Genomic DNA, 13,643 nt, shown 5'->3' with positions numbered 1-13,643 from the left:
ATTTTTTTTCAACATATCAGCAATTTGAAACATTGGACTTTGGCACAAATCTGTTAGCATAGGTTACTTCGATCTATTATCTAGATTTCGAATAACGCATGGGAAACTTTTATGAATCGCGCTAAATGGTGCTATAATCAAAACTGTTAAATGATATCATTCAATATTTCCGAAATCATACGTTTTAAAATTTGTAGGCCATGAGATATTTAACACGATTGTATTACGGTTCACAAGGCTGTGAGAATATAATTGCCCTTGCCTGCTCTAATGACCACAAAAACGGAAAAAAAAATCCTTGGTTAAGCTTGCTGACATTGTCACTGATAACAATGATAAGCTTTGACATAACACAGTATTAACAATATTATGATTTGATTTGTTGTTTTCTTGCATGATTTGACAAAAGACCATGTAAGATTCAACTTTAATTAATTTAATTTATCATAAGCATAATGAGTAACACTATTAGAATATTGCTTCCTGAATTTCCTTATAATTTAAAAGAAATATATTTCAAAGGTTATGTTAGTGCTAACAATGATTTTACTACCACAATTTATATCACAAAATATGCTGGTAAAGTGGAATTGCTATCCAAGAAACAGAACGATTGGGAGAATGAAATATACGGCAGTTTAGGAAATAATTTTCCAAAGAAATTGTCATGTAAATATCGTAACTATTTAGCTGTGGAACGAAGCTCTGCGTTGCAAATCAATAAACTAGTTATTAATGGGAATCAAATAAATAATACAAATAATTGTGTAGTCATACTTTATAACTATGATAATGTCAGAGATTCACAGGCTATTTGTGTTTCAACCAATGACTATTTTTCAAAACTAGTCAATTTGATTCAAAATGAAGACAATCAAGATGATATGACAAACTTTAACAACCCATCATGGGTGGGTAACTCTATGTTTATGCAACACATCTATAATTACTGGATATTGATTCAATGGCTTATTTCAACAGTAAAAAGGGATAAGAAAGTAAGTTAAAGTTCTAACTACTCAGGGAAAGAGCTTTAATGTCTGTATGATAAAGAGGGTATTTAGAATCAATCCATATCCACTCAAACGTCCGTGGAGACTAAAGAATCCATAATTATATTACAATACCCTCCACGGACGTTTGAGGGGATATATTACATTATAAATTAGGAACCTTCTAGTCCTCTTACACACTAGCTGTTAACTGCTTCTACAGCTTTAATTTGCTACTGCCTGTGATTTATGCACATAACCACCATTAATTTCAGTCTGATGCCTATTATACTGTAACTGTCCAGCTAGCCACTACAGTTGTTAACCTCTAGTGTGTACGGGGCTAAAAGATTTTGATTCATTATAATGTAGGTAATACATCGCACACACATGCATTTTTAAGTTTTGGGTTGATTCTAAATACCCTTTGTAACAATAATTGGCAGTGAAAATGCATTACATATCAAATTACCCAAAATCCATACATTTATCCAATCCATATGTTACATATTGTAACATGAAACTTATAGTTAATTGTAATAAACTGTTATTGTAAGTAAAAATGCCTTTAATTTTTTAAGGTAATAAATTGTACCTACTGTTTCATTTTCAGGTAGCAATCAAACAAGGGAACCTAATTTGTGCAGTGTTGATAGATCTTGTACTGGGTTACATTATATTGCAATTACTACCACAAAATAAAAATGTCATCAGCTCAACACTTATGGGTGTTTTAGAGGTAACATTTACTTTTTCTTACTCGACAGTGCAAGCTTGTATATTTAATTTAAATTTCAACAGCAGCAATCAATATTTTATTCTCTATTATCATTGTTCTTTGGTCTCCACATAACCCTAAGAATAGAATAGAATTTATTTGCATAAAATCTAGGTAGTATAGTGTGGGAGAGGCGTCGTATTTTTATGTAAAAACTAGCTGACCCGCGCAACTTCGCTTGCGTCACATAAGAGAATCATAATTATCCCCGTTTTTGTAACATTTTTCACTGGTACTCTGCTCCTATTGGTCGTAGCGTGATGATATATAGCCTATAGCCTTCCTCGATAAATAGGCTATCTAACACTGAAAGAATTTTTCAAATCGGACCAGTAGTTCCCGAGATTAGCGCGTTCAAACAAACAAACAAACAAACTCTTCAGCTTTATAATATTAGTATAGATAATTAGGTATACAATTAATTATTTTATTTTCTGTTGCAGAGATTGATTCATTTACTTTATACTCTGCTTAAATGGCTAATGGGAGCTCCAGTTGGGCTGAAACTCAATAATGCTTTCAATAAAATGTTGGGGAAATATTTTTCCTATCATGTGCAGCTGTGGTGGCTGTTTTTGGGTAAACAATTCGTCCTTTCTGTTATTAAGTGTACTATAATAAAAATATTATAATAAATAATTTTATTGTTCTATGTTGTACCTACTTGTTTTTTAAATGTTTAAAATGGTTCATGATGTTGCCTGTTTTTACAACTTTTACGATATTATTATATATGTTCATGAAAATTAATATGTATTAGATTCATGTAATAAAATTGGTTTGTTTCAGATGTGTCAGGAGAGAAGTTAGATTTGATTCTTGACATTTACAAATACATAGGATATTTAGGATTTACATTCCAGACAGCTCTTGTAGCTGATTTGATATGTATAGCTACATTTCACTCTTATTGCATCTATGTATATGCAGCCAGGTGAGGCTAAATACCTACTTACAATTTTATTATCATTCTAGAAAAAGAAACTTAGTGCATATTGCAAACTCTCAAAAATAAAAAAAAAATCATTGTACTCTGCTAGACCCTCACATAATTCATAGAATAAATTGTCTTTCACAGATTACAAAGGTATACGTAAGATACGGGCGTATACGCTCATCTGAACACACTTTTATCAGACTGACTGATGGGAACATACTTGTTACTCATGCATACAATTCACCTCACAGACTTATCAATGTGACTGTTATTTACCTATTCTTATGTACCTATTATATTGAAGACTTTTTTGTTTTTACAGATTGTTCAATATTCAGATATCAGGCCTTATTGCACTAATGAGATTATTTGTTGGGAGGAAATATAATCCTTTGAGAGGTGGCATTGACTCTTGTGAGTACACCAACCAAGAACTATTTGTTGGGACTGTGGCTTTCACAATATTGTTACTTTTGCTGCCTACAACTGCTCTCTATTACATTGTGTTCACTGGGGTAAGAGAATAAGCTATCAAATAAAAATAAGTCGTATTATTAAAATTATAAAGTTCATATTTCACATCCATCTTGTTTACTCCTTCTTGATTTATTTATTTCTTGTAATGTTTGTTTTGCAGTTTCGGGTGTTATCTCTGGTAGTCCAATATGTACTAGCCAAGTTAATTTACTTGGTGCAAACATCACCTCTGTATGTTATTTTTCTGTGGTTAACACAATCTCCTAAAGTGAGAGGCAAGTAAAATGCACATATACCTGTTTCTTTATTATAAATACAATATCTACTGACCCTTAATTATGGACATTGTATTATCAAAGGTTTTTGTTCCCAGGAAACATTTTGATGGAAGTGGTAAATGACGAAGAAGATTCTCCACTAGTGCTAAAGTTAAAATTGTTTAACAGATCCATACCCGAGTTGGTCAACCTCTTTCAGCCTCCAGTTGATATATCAAAACATGTGAAATGGACTGACTTATTATCGAACATGCTCGTTGGTAAACAAATTGTTTAGGAAAAATAAATTGATGTATTTATTAATATAATCAGAGCTTTAAAAGTAATTGTAGGTATAAAGGATATTTTAATAAAAGAGTATAATCTGTTTCGACTTATTTATTATCGTTCGATATTTCATATTGCGTAAAAAATAAAAAGTTGTTTGGTCACCACACGCGTGAACGTATAAATGCTAGATACTTAAAACTATTTGCAGCAAACTGGGCAAATACATTTGAGTAATTACGCAAATAACAAACCAATGTTTGACCAACTAAATGGCTATATTACTATAACAATTTTCAATACAATTATTATTTTATAGATGTCACACAAATTATTAAGAGGTATGTTTTATTAATATGTGAGGATATCTATAGAACTACTTTGTCTGGGGGTGCTATTTAGAGTACTTTACGTAATACAATGATGCAATATTTTAGCAGAAACATTTAAATGACACAAATTTACATTAACAGTCAATTGCTTTCATTTCAGTTTCTCATAATTAAGTGCGATTGAAGTACATTACATTGGTCTTAACCTGTAAAATGGTGTGCATGTTTTCGTTGCAATATTTCTATCCTTTTTCGTACATTCATTATTTCATGGATAGGTATACTTTATTTAAATACAGATGCCGGAATATAATGTACCTCCATTCAGGCACAAAACTAAATTATTGACACTTACTAAATGTTGTAAGGCAAGACACGACTCACTAGTCATAATGTTAAATAAATAATACAAAATATTTACTAATTGTTATCAACGTCATAGCGAATATTAGTAATATATTGTTATTGTAACTAGCGACACAATAAGAGACAGTCTTCATGGCGAATGTATTAATTTAAAACATGTAGATTATGGAAATGACGAGTAGATAGAGGGACTCACTAAGACCGTTACAGAACGTATATACCACGATATTATTCTAGAACAATATCGGGACAAATGACGTCACATAACTGCTTGGCGGTAGTCCCACAACTTATTTATTAGTGCATGCCGAAAATAGTGTGAAACACTCATGCAATTATTGCCAAATAAGTAACTAACGGTTAGTCACAAAATAGTTACCGCAACATCTATAATTCTATAAATTTACCAAACTCTATTCGAAATCATACTAGGTAATTCTTAAAATTACTATCCAAACTGTTTCAGTACTAAACATTTAATAGTGTATTGAGCACCTGATTGTTGTATATGCGTGATTGCCGAAAGATGCAAACAACTTGTATTAAGTATGTATATTAATATATTATTATTTCACAGTGAGACAGCACATTAACGGAGAACCTAACTTAAAACATTAATTGATATAATTATATTCTATTCTCAACGTATTGTCGGATACATACGGCTGATTTTATATTGTATATAAATATGTAATTATTATGCATAGGTACAAAATACATATTATACATACACAAAATTATACATATAATTGCATATCTCGTGATCAAATTTTATATTAATTTTAACATTTTCATACATACCTCTTTACCTACTATCTATTTACATAAATATCTTTCCAAAATATTTTTGTCCACCAATAGACTAAAGTATCTAATTTATTTTTTATTGTAGTAATATAAAGGTGAGTCCGATAGCTCCTAAATTTTTAACACCGAGAAAATGTGCACTCAAGTGATATACTTTATTTATTAATAACAGAACAACAATAATTATTACATCTGGGCGGCACCCAGACGCAGATAGCATTACCGTCGATGGCGGTAATTCTAACACCATTACGTAGAATTCTAGATGGACGCTTCGTTTTTAATTAATTATATTTATAATTGTATAGAAACAACACATGTTGCAAGAAGCGAGTGGCTACATGGTGTGCGATATCTCATTGACACGGTGCTAGTTCTCCGGTGGGTAGGCCAAAACCGTTCACATAGATATACCGATCCTTAACTATTTCATTATCATCACAGATATTAGTAAAATTAGGAAAAAATGTGATAACGATCACAGTACTCGAGTTGAATTCATTATGATCAGCAAGATAAAACTTGAAGCGATGTTTAAAGATTCGCTATAGTATCACACTATGATAAAAGCTAGCGCTGCGGCGGTACGTCACAATACAGATGTGATGATGACATTGAGGACGTATCTAGTTCTTGAGTACACACCTGTAGTCCTTATTCACATCCGAAGCTGAATTTGGTGAATGCTCTTTAGGTCTAACTGTACCACGACACGACGCTAACTTTGATTCCAAAGCCTACAATGAAGAAAAGTACACAGTAAATGAATGATGTTAATATTAGTATGCGACAGAAAACATGTGCGGTTACACCAACACCTGCTATATATAAAGCACTGAACAATATATTATATACAAAACATGATGCGGATGAACAACTCCAAATACTACATTTAATGATAAATGTTCAAGTATTATTTGGAGAAACAATAATAAAAAGCAGACATTATTTTGACTACTGGTCTAAACCTAATTATTTACATTAAGTTAAAATCACCTTACACGGCAACTTTGACCTGTCCAATATTAAAATCTAAAACTGAAAAATAAAACTCCTAAGTTAATTGTGAACTTGATATGGACTTTATTCAAAGTTCATTAAAAATTGTTACGTCAGCCTTAATGGCACTTATGATACAGGATAATGTACATTAAAATTAATATTAGTTTTGTTTAAATGTAATTATCAATATGGCTGAGTTACGCACTCTATTTACTTGTTGGTTTTGTTGACAATTAACGGTTTTAAAGCTAAGTAAAGCTACTGAAGACATTTAAAATTTGCCTATTGATTAAAATTAAATAACATTGTAATCGTTAAAGTTGTACTTGTTTCCCCTTATCGGGATCATTGCCTTTTCTGATGGAAAAGTTTAAGAGATTTTCTAAACCCTCCCGAGATCGTACGGCGAATGATCTTCTTAGTTTTCCATTTTCTGGTTGTGCCGACGATCGAACGAACGGTTGTTCAGACGATCGTTGGGTTTGTATAGATGGTTTTTTCGGCGGGAAACCATTCTCAGATTCAGAATGATGCCGTACTCTTTGGTGTCTGTACTCTACTGAATCACTTTTATCAGATTCAGTGTCATTCAGTCCATTGGCTGGCTTTGCGCAGTTGACGCTCGGTGGGGTTATGTGATGATTAGCGGCTGGAGGTGCGTCACAGGAGCATTTAACCTTACCACACTCACGGCAAAGAAACCTTTCAAGCTGTAAGCAATAAATATCATGCATACTACACAACACGCAACCATGCATCAAATAAAACTACAAAATAGCTTACTAGTTATAAAACTATGACTACAGCTTAGCTGGTGATATAAGTTAAGATTTGAACACAATCTACCCTGTAGTTACTTTTAAATATTATAAATTACAACTTTAATACTATATAGATTTCTATTCATTTATTCAATTACCTAATCTTGATAATCAACATTATAATTCAATAATAATATGGGAAGCCTGGTTATACAATCGACAACAGTACAAGTCAAATCTACATATTCGAAAAAGAGTCTAAACAAAAGTAGTTTGTTATAACAAGTGTATTTAACTCAAAATTGTTGATTGTTTAACAAATTCCCGGTAAATATTCGAACAATTGTCAAGATAATGTGACTGTGATATTCGTTTCCGACTATTTTACAACGGCGTCACACACAACTACTTTGGTATTATGCTGGAATTTACGGCTGTATTATTTGTTTATAGATGTCACAATGTGTTTACGACTAGAGTATTTGACGCGTATAGTTTTCGATTTTACTATAACATAAGCATATATACTTGCGTATACATTCGTATACGTTGGCATCATTTAAACATCAAAATATGTACACTGGTGTGTCCACTTCAATACGTAATACCTACTTAAAGTTTGTGTATTAAAATGAATCTATAAATTCGCCGTGTAAAATAGTCTTAATTTAATGGCAATGGTATAAAATAAATTAATTAATCTGAATAACAAATATGACACAAAACCCGATGTTTTTATTATTTATATGCGATATCTACAATATCTACAAATAAATAAATAAATCTCATGTTTGAACTTCATTATTTATTATACTTACAGCTATCGGAGATTAAACTGTATACATAAAAATAAATACATATTATAAGAGGGAAGCACTTGTGTTCTCTAAAGCTTATTATACAACATAAATAAATACATAGCTCATAATATACAATGTATAAACATAAATAAAATAAATACATATAATATTATCCATATTCCCTTACTATCTGGTGCACTCTAATGTAGCTAGTACTACAATTAAAACTAGAACAACCCTGATAATGGTATAAATATTGATATCACTCACCCCTACTTTGCGTAGCAGATCACCAACTATATTTATGGCCGTTACTCGAGACGAAGGCGTCATTGCGTTGCCATTAATTTCACCTGTAATTTAAAACAAAAGATTTCCTATATCTAGATTGAAAAAAGAATCTTCTTCTATTCTCAAGCTGCCAGTTGCTGACAAAGTTGTAGTTTGAGGTAGTTCGGCAGGGAAGGTAGTAGTAGTTTTTGCTATTTATATAATCGTTGAACTTACGTTTTTGTGGTGACATTAGAGAAGTTTGTGTTTCTATCTCTACTTGAGTTCGAGATGGGTTTGGACTATGTCCATTGACTAATGAGTTTTCATTTGTACTGTCATCTGGTTTCTTCTCTTTTGGAACTCGTTCCATAACTTTCAATTCTTGTTTCAGATCTGAAATAGCAATTATTCTCAATTGTGAATGTGTTAGTCAAAGATTGTAGCATACTAACTACTACTACTACTCTTTGTATTAAAACTTATTATTTTAAGAAGTAACATAAAAAACGAAATTGGCACAACTACAAACATAGTCATAATAATTTTTTATTAAGGACTAGCTGACCCGCGCAACTTCGCTTTCGTCACATAAGAGAGAATGGGTCATAATTTTCCCGTTCTTATAACATTTTTTACTGATACCCTGCTCCTATTGATCGTAGTGTGATGATATATATATAGCCTATAGCCTTCCTCGATAAATGGGCTATCTAATACTGAAAGAATTTTTCAAATCGGACCAGGAGTTCCTGAGATTAGTGCGTTCAAAAACCAAATTCTTCAGCTTTATAATATTTGTATAAATGTATAAATTTTGGGATAATATCATCAAACAATTGAAGCAATTCATCATCACTGTGTAAAGAAAAATATGTGTATTACATGGCATGTGATCACAACATGTGACATACCTCTGGCTTCATCTGTTGCTCTTTGCAATCTGACACGCAATGTCTCTATTTCATCTACTTCACTCTCTAGAACAGCATTTCTTTCATATGCTTGATTTAACAGCGACTCTATGCATGACACAGATTCTGATATGACTCTGAAAAATAAGTTATATTACTTACGACTAAAGTGTGGATTTTGTCATAAAATAGGAATTGGGTTTCAAGGAAATATCAATTTAAATCTTATTATTTTGAAACAACTGCCTGTGTGGACCGAATATTGCTATATTTAATGGCTAGCCATGAGGTCAGCTTTGATTCCCACAGTGAGCAGAGTAGTTAGTTCTAATTTCTGTTGTAACATTGTCAATGGCCAGTGGTTAGTGGTATACATATACTATCTCTGCCATACCAAGATTTTCAATATCAAATACTTTATTTCTTCTACCAATATTAGTTGGCATGCTGATGTCACATAATTATGTATGTATATTTCAAACTATTTTATTCATATATAGTCAACAATATAGTAATGTAAACAAATCTTTAAGCTTTCAAATTGGATGTTTACAATAATCATAACCAATTTTGTAGTTGTTTTAGAGTACTGTACATAACTAGTTGCTATTATATGCAATTTCATGATATCTGGCAGTTGAAGCTGGCATTTTGCCCTTAGTAAACATCACAATAATAAAATCCCATAACAGATGATAAATGGCTAATTGGGTTTTGGTGCAGCAAGAGTATATTACCCTTCTTTCAAGTCCTCAAACTGTTTCTTTTGAGACATTAACATTAACATTACAAATGTTATTAAGTTATGCAATTAATAAATTAATGATTAATTAATGTTGCAAAGTTATTACAGACTGGAAATACAAGAAAGAAACCTTTGCTCAGCAATGGGACATAAAAACAGGCTAATAATAAAAGTTATGCAATTTGATAGGGTCATTTCGCCTGTTCGCGTCCATTTAGTGCAGTTAGCAATTTTGAAGGAGAAAATAAAAATGTTGCAGCACTAGTTTCAATGAAAAAATGTATGTAATGTGGTAACTATATAGTCTAATTTAATATTAACTTTTAGTTTTGTTTGTAATATCATGAGTTTTTTTTAAGAAAGGGCAAACCACAGAATTAGGCTTTTCACCTACTTTGCGTCCACAAAATCCAAATTGCGTCCACCCTGGGACTATTTCGCGTCCACCAGCTTAGAAAAGGTATGAGGGGGTGATATTATTAAGGAAATATAAAGAAACACTAGATCTTTTTAATTTATTTATTTAAGAATATAATTGTTAAAAAAATCTCTTGGACCTAAAACTTTTCCTGTTTTTGGACAGAAAGCAAAACCGCTTTCGTCTCCATTGAAAATTCTTTTTGGGTCACTTAAAATATCTTTCTGATTCATACTTTCCAAATATTATTCAAGTTCTCTAAACCACAATCTGATTGATTCTTCTGTTACTAGGGCTCTAGCTTTATTAATGCCCTCCGCATTCTTAAGCGATATTTCTGGCCAAAAAAATTTCAATCCACTTTGACCTGGACGGTCATCTTTGAATTTATTTTTAATCTCCCCGTCTCGAATGATTTTCTGAACAGTATCCAATAATTCCTGTTTTTTCACTGGGAATCCACATTTGGATATGTTGAGAAGCCATTCAACTACCTTTTTTTCACCATCTACACTTAGCGTTGGTTCTGGTCCCGGTTTCTTTACTCCATCTGGTCAGCGCCCACTGATTTTATCCAATAAGGTCTTGGGAATTCCATAATCTTTACATACTTGACTTACAGATTTCTTTTTCTCTCGAATGTCGCTTAGAGCTTTCTTCAAATCTTCTTCTGTATAAGTTTCCTTTTCCTTCTTCTTGTTTGACTCTAAAGAACTCATCTTAAACAGAAGAAAGAATTATAGAAAACATTTTATTGGACCTACTAGATTTAAAATACTGAATAAAATAAAATATTAATATTTATCCTATTATCAGTATTTTACAAAGAATAAAGCGATTATTTAATAAGACGGACGCGATTTGTTACAAGATTATAGCCTATAGGAATAGTGTGCGTCCACGTTTCGATCTATCTTTGTTACTTTTTCTACAATCGTAATAATGTGGACGCAAATTGGGTATTACAAATGTGTAACTTTAATGACAAAATGAACGAAAACCCAATTTATTTTAATATTTTAATCACTTAAAAATAAACAACTAACTAAAACGTAAATGGATGAGTTCGCGTCCATCGTGGACGCAAAGTGGTAGTTTAATAAATTCAGTGTAGCACTTCGCGTCCACCCTGTTTTAACTATTTAATAGTTAAAAAAAAGCAAATTAGTAATTAATATAATTAGTTTATGTTATGATTCGTGTCTCGAAACATCTATGTGTCCTCAAGTTCACATAAAACATAAAGAGACTTACCGCCAAACGCACCGCTGCACACTATTTTTTTTACTAAAATCCCACACGTCCGCACTCCGTTGTTGAACAACCAAAATTATTTATTTTTTTTACAGAGATTAATTAGGCACTCGGAGCTTTTGTCTATATGTGCGTGCTTCGTACACATTGAGCTATTGACAGTTATTACATTCACGTTCATCAGTGTGATATTTTATTTATTTGCAAGTATTTTTATAGGCAGGTTCGAAAAATGGACGCGATTTAGGTGATGGACGCGATAGGGCGAACTTACCCTATGTGTGAATAACAAATATTTCATTCATATAACTATAAAAGTATAATAAAGTTGTCTAGCGGGTTGTTATTAGTGTGAATCACATATTGACCTTATGCAGTATACATTATTGTGTAACAGTCTCTGAAGTATTTTTAGAATTACTTAAAAATTCTCCTCTTACCTCTGACCTCTCTCTAAGTCATCATTCTTTTGCTCCAGCTCTCTGACATATATTCCTTGTTTGTCTTTATCTATTTTTAATGCCTGTAGTTCATTTTCTAATGCATTTGTTTCATGTTGACTTCTTTCCAGTTTGTTCTACAAATGTCATAAGAAATAATTATTATTCATGCAGGTATAAAATGAAATACAAAATATACTAAGTTTAGTTGTTTACACCCACCCTTAACATTTCAATTTCACTTTTCAGGCGTTGATTTTGGTGTTCCAGATCTCGGTTTTGTTTTTCAACTTGTACTAATGAAGCTTCCAATTCTTTTTCCAACTGTGCAGAATTTTCAGTATATTCATCTAACTCTTGTTGTATGTCGATAACCCTAAAAAATAAATAAGCAATCAATGAATGAATCATGGGATGTTTGTAGTCATGGTCATTATAGCAATTTGTTACAATATACGTCATTAGGAAGTACTTACTTTTGTTCATAATACTTAGCTTGCTTCTTCCAATATTCGACAGTGTCCGAGTCTGACTGTCTTGGAGATTCCATGTTTTAACAATTTAGAACTTTCAACAAACGAGATTCCAAGGATGTTTAGCGAATCATAACAAAATATTGTTACTGGCTTAGCGATTTCGTATGCAGATTATATTTTTATTGCTTATTCGTATCGAAGTCGTTTTGATCAATATTTTTCACGTTTTTGTTATAAATCAGCCGTTAGAACACAAAAAGTGACACAACTTCGTCGTCAAAAAATCCAAAACAATTCCTATGAAATTAAAATGGCTGCGAAAAGACAATGACAACTGATTTAAAAACACTAAACGTCAATTTACTTCAGAATGTAGAATAAGGTTTTTAGGATAAACTCGACTAAAATCTTGTATGCCAATTCCACGAGATAACAGAATATACATTTTAAAAATTTTACTGTTATAGACAAAAAGTGGGTAGGTACCTAGGGTACCTAGTGTAAATATAAAATTTATTTCTGAATAATAAGCTTAATTTCATTGAGCTGCGAAACGAAATTGCAAGTACCGTAAAACGGGGTGAATAGAAACAATTTTCAACTTTGTCCTAAAAATTTGTTGCGAATAACTTGTTATTTTTATTGTCGGGTTATTCTATATCATGTCCGGCGCCATGAAGAAAGAGCTAAAACCATATTTGTCGAAATATATGCATAATTTTACGATATTTCCTTAAAAAAATGGTCAATTTCTATTCACCCAGCGATAGGGGTAAATAGAAACGACCAAAGGGGTGAATGGAAAAACTGTTAGGGCTGCCAAAGACGACTTATCCAACATGCTGAAAAGGGAGGTTGTGTGTTTAAAAAATGAAATAACCGTTGATAATTACACAAGCTGACCCGCGCAACTTCGCTTTCGTCACATAAGAGAGAATGGGTCAAAATTGTCCCCGTTTTTGTAACATTTTTTACTGGTACTCTGCTCCTATTGGTAGTAGCATGATGATATATAGCCTATAACCTTCCTCGATAAATGGACTATCTAAAACTGAAAGAATTTTTCAAATCGGACCAGTAGTTCTTGAGAATAGCGCGTTCAAACAAACAAACAAACAAACTCTTCAGCTTTATAATATTAATAAGTATAGATTAGTATAGATTCGTATAGATTAACTCAAAAAATAAAACAAGATAACCTAACTAACTTTCATACTATATGCAGTAGTTTGCCGTTATAACTTTGATACAATGATAATTGTGAATTTCAGAACATTAATAACAATTAATTTTTCATTGTTTATGTTAATTTTGTTTACAGTTTTTGAC

The 13,643-nt window shown here is 31.9% G+C and overlaps 2 protein-coding genes across 3 annotated transcripts; one reads left to right on the top strand and one right to left on the bottom strand.

Annotated features, from left to right (window-relative positions):
* The first annotated feature begins 325 nt into the window (after nucleotides 1-325).
* On the top strand, nucleotides 326-3,829 carry PIG-Q (phosphatidylinositol glycan anchor biosynthesis class Q). Of its 2 annotated transcripts, XM_076117419.1 has the most exons (8): nucleotides 337-414; nucleotides 800-998; nucleotides 1,606-1,731; nucleotides 2,214-2,349; nucleotides 2,560-2,704; nucleotides 3,030-3,222; nucleotides 3,345-3,459; nucleotides 3,558-3,829. In XM_076117419.1, the coding sequence occupies exons 2-8, from the start codon at nucleotides 885-887 to the stop codon at nucleotides 3,737-3,739; spliced, it is 1,011 nt and encodes a 336-aa protein (XP_075973534.1). In that variant the 5' UTR covers nucleotides 337-414; nucleotides 800-884; the 3' UTR covers nucleotides 3,740-3,829. The 2 variants fall into 2 exon arrangements, with proteins under 2 accessions (XP_075973533.1, XP_075973534.1); XM_076117418.1 differs by having other exon boundaries at nucleotides 326-998.
* Nucleotides 3,830-5,978: 2,149 nt separating this feature from the next.
* LOC142974857 (nuclear distribution protein nudE-like 1) lies at nucleotides 5,979-12,636 on the bottom strand. The gene is made up of 7 exons (XM_076117420.1): nucleotides 12,315-12,636; nucleotides 12,061-12,214; nucleotides 11,839-11,975; nucleotides 8,982-9,118; nucleotides 8,305-8,463; nucleotides 8,068-8,150; nucleotides 5,979-6,946 (listed from the first exon to the last, which is right to left on the bottom strand). Exons 1-7 carry the CDS (start codon nucleotides 12,386-12,388, stop codon nucleotides 6,551-6,553), a joined length of 1,140 nt encoding a protein of 379 aa, XP_075973535.1. The 5' UTR covers nucleotides 12,389-12,636; the 3' UTR covers nucleotides 5,979-6,550.
* Nucleotides 12,637-13,643: the final 1,007 nt, after the last annotated feature.

The sequence above is a fragment of the Anticarsia gemmatalis genome, chromosome 8 (genome assembly GCF_050436995.1).
Source record: "Anticarsia gemmatalis isolate Benzon Research Colony breed Stoneville strain chromosome 8, ilAntGemm2 primary, whole genome shotgun sequence".
Taxonomy (NCBI): Eukaryota; Metazoa; Arthropoda; class Insecta; order Lepidoptera; family Erebidae; genus Anticarsia; species Anticarsia gemmatalis.
This window is presented reverse-complemented; position numbering and strand designations above follow the sequence as displayed.

Excerpts from the sequence above, each read along its gene's own strand:
- PIG-Q (XM_076117418.1), top strand. The coding sequence starts at position 456 with ATGAGTAACACTATTAGAATATTGCTTCCTGAATTTCCTTATAATTTA. Across the intron at positions 999-1,605 it reads CAGTAAAAAGGGATAAGAAA|GTAGCAATCAAACAAGGGAA; the intron begins GTAAGTTAAAGT and ends TTTCATTTTCAG. Across the intron at positions 3,460-3,557 it reads ACAATCTCCTAAAGTGAGAG|GAAACATTTTGATGGAAGTG; the intron begins GCAAGTAAAATG and ends TTTTGTTCCCAG.
- LOC142974857 (XM_076117420.1), bottom strand. The coding sequence starts at position 12,388 with ATGGAATCTCCAAGACAGTCAGACTCGGACACTGTCGAATATTGGAAG. Across the intron at positions 11,976-12,060 it reads GTGAAATTGAAATGTTAAGG|AACAAACTGGAAAGAAGTCA; the intron begins GTGGGTGTAAAC and ends TGACATTTGTAG. Across the intron at positions 9,119-11,838 it reads GACTTAGAGAGAGGTCAGAG|AGTCATATCAGAATCTGTGT; the intron begins GTAAGAGGAGAA and ends CTTATTTTTCAG.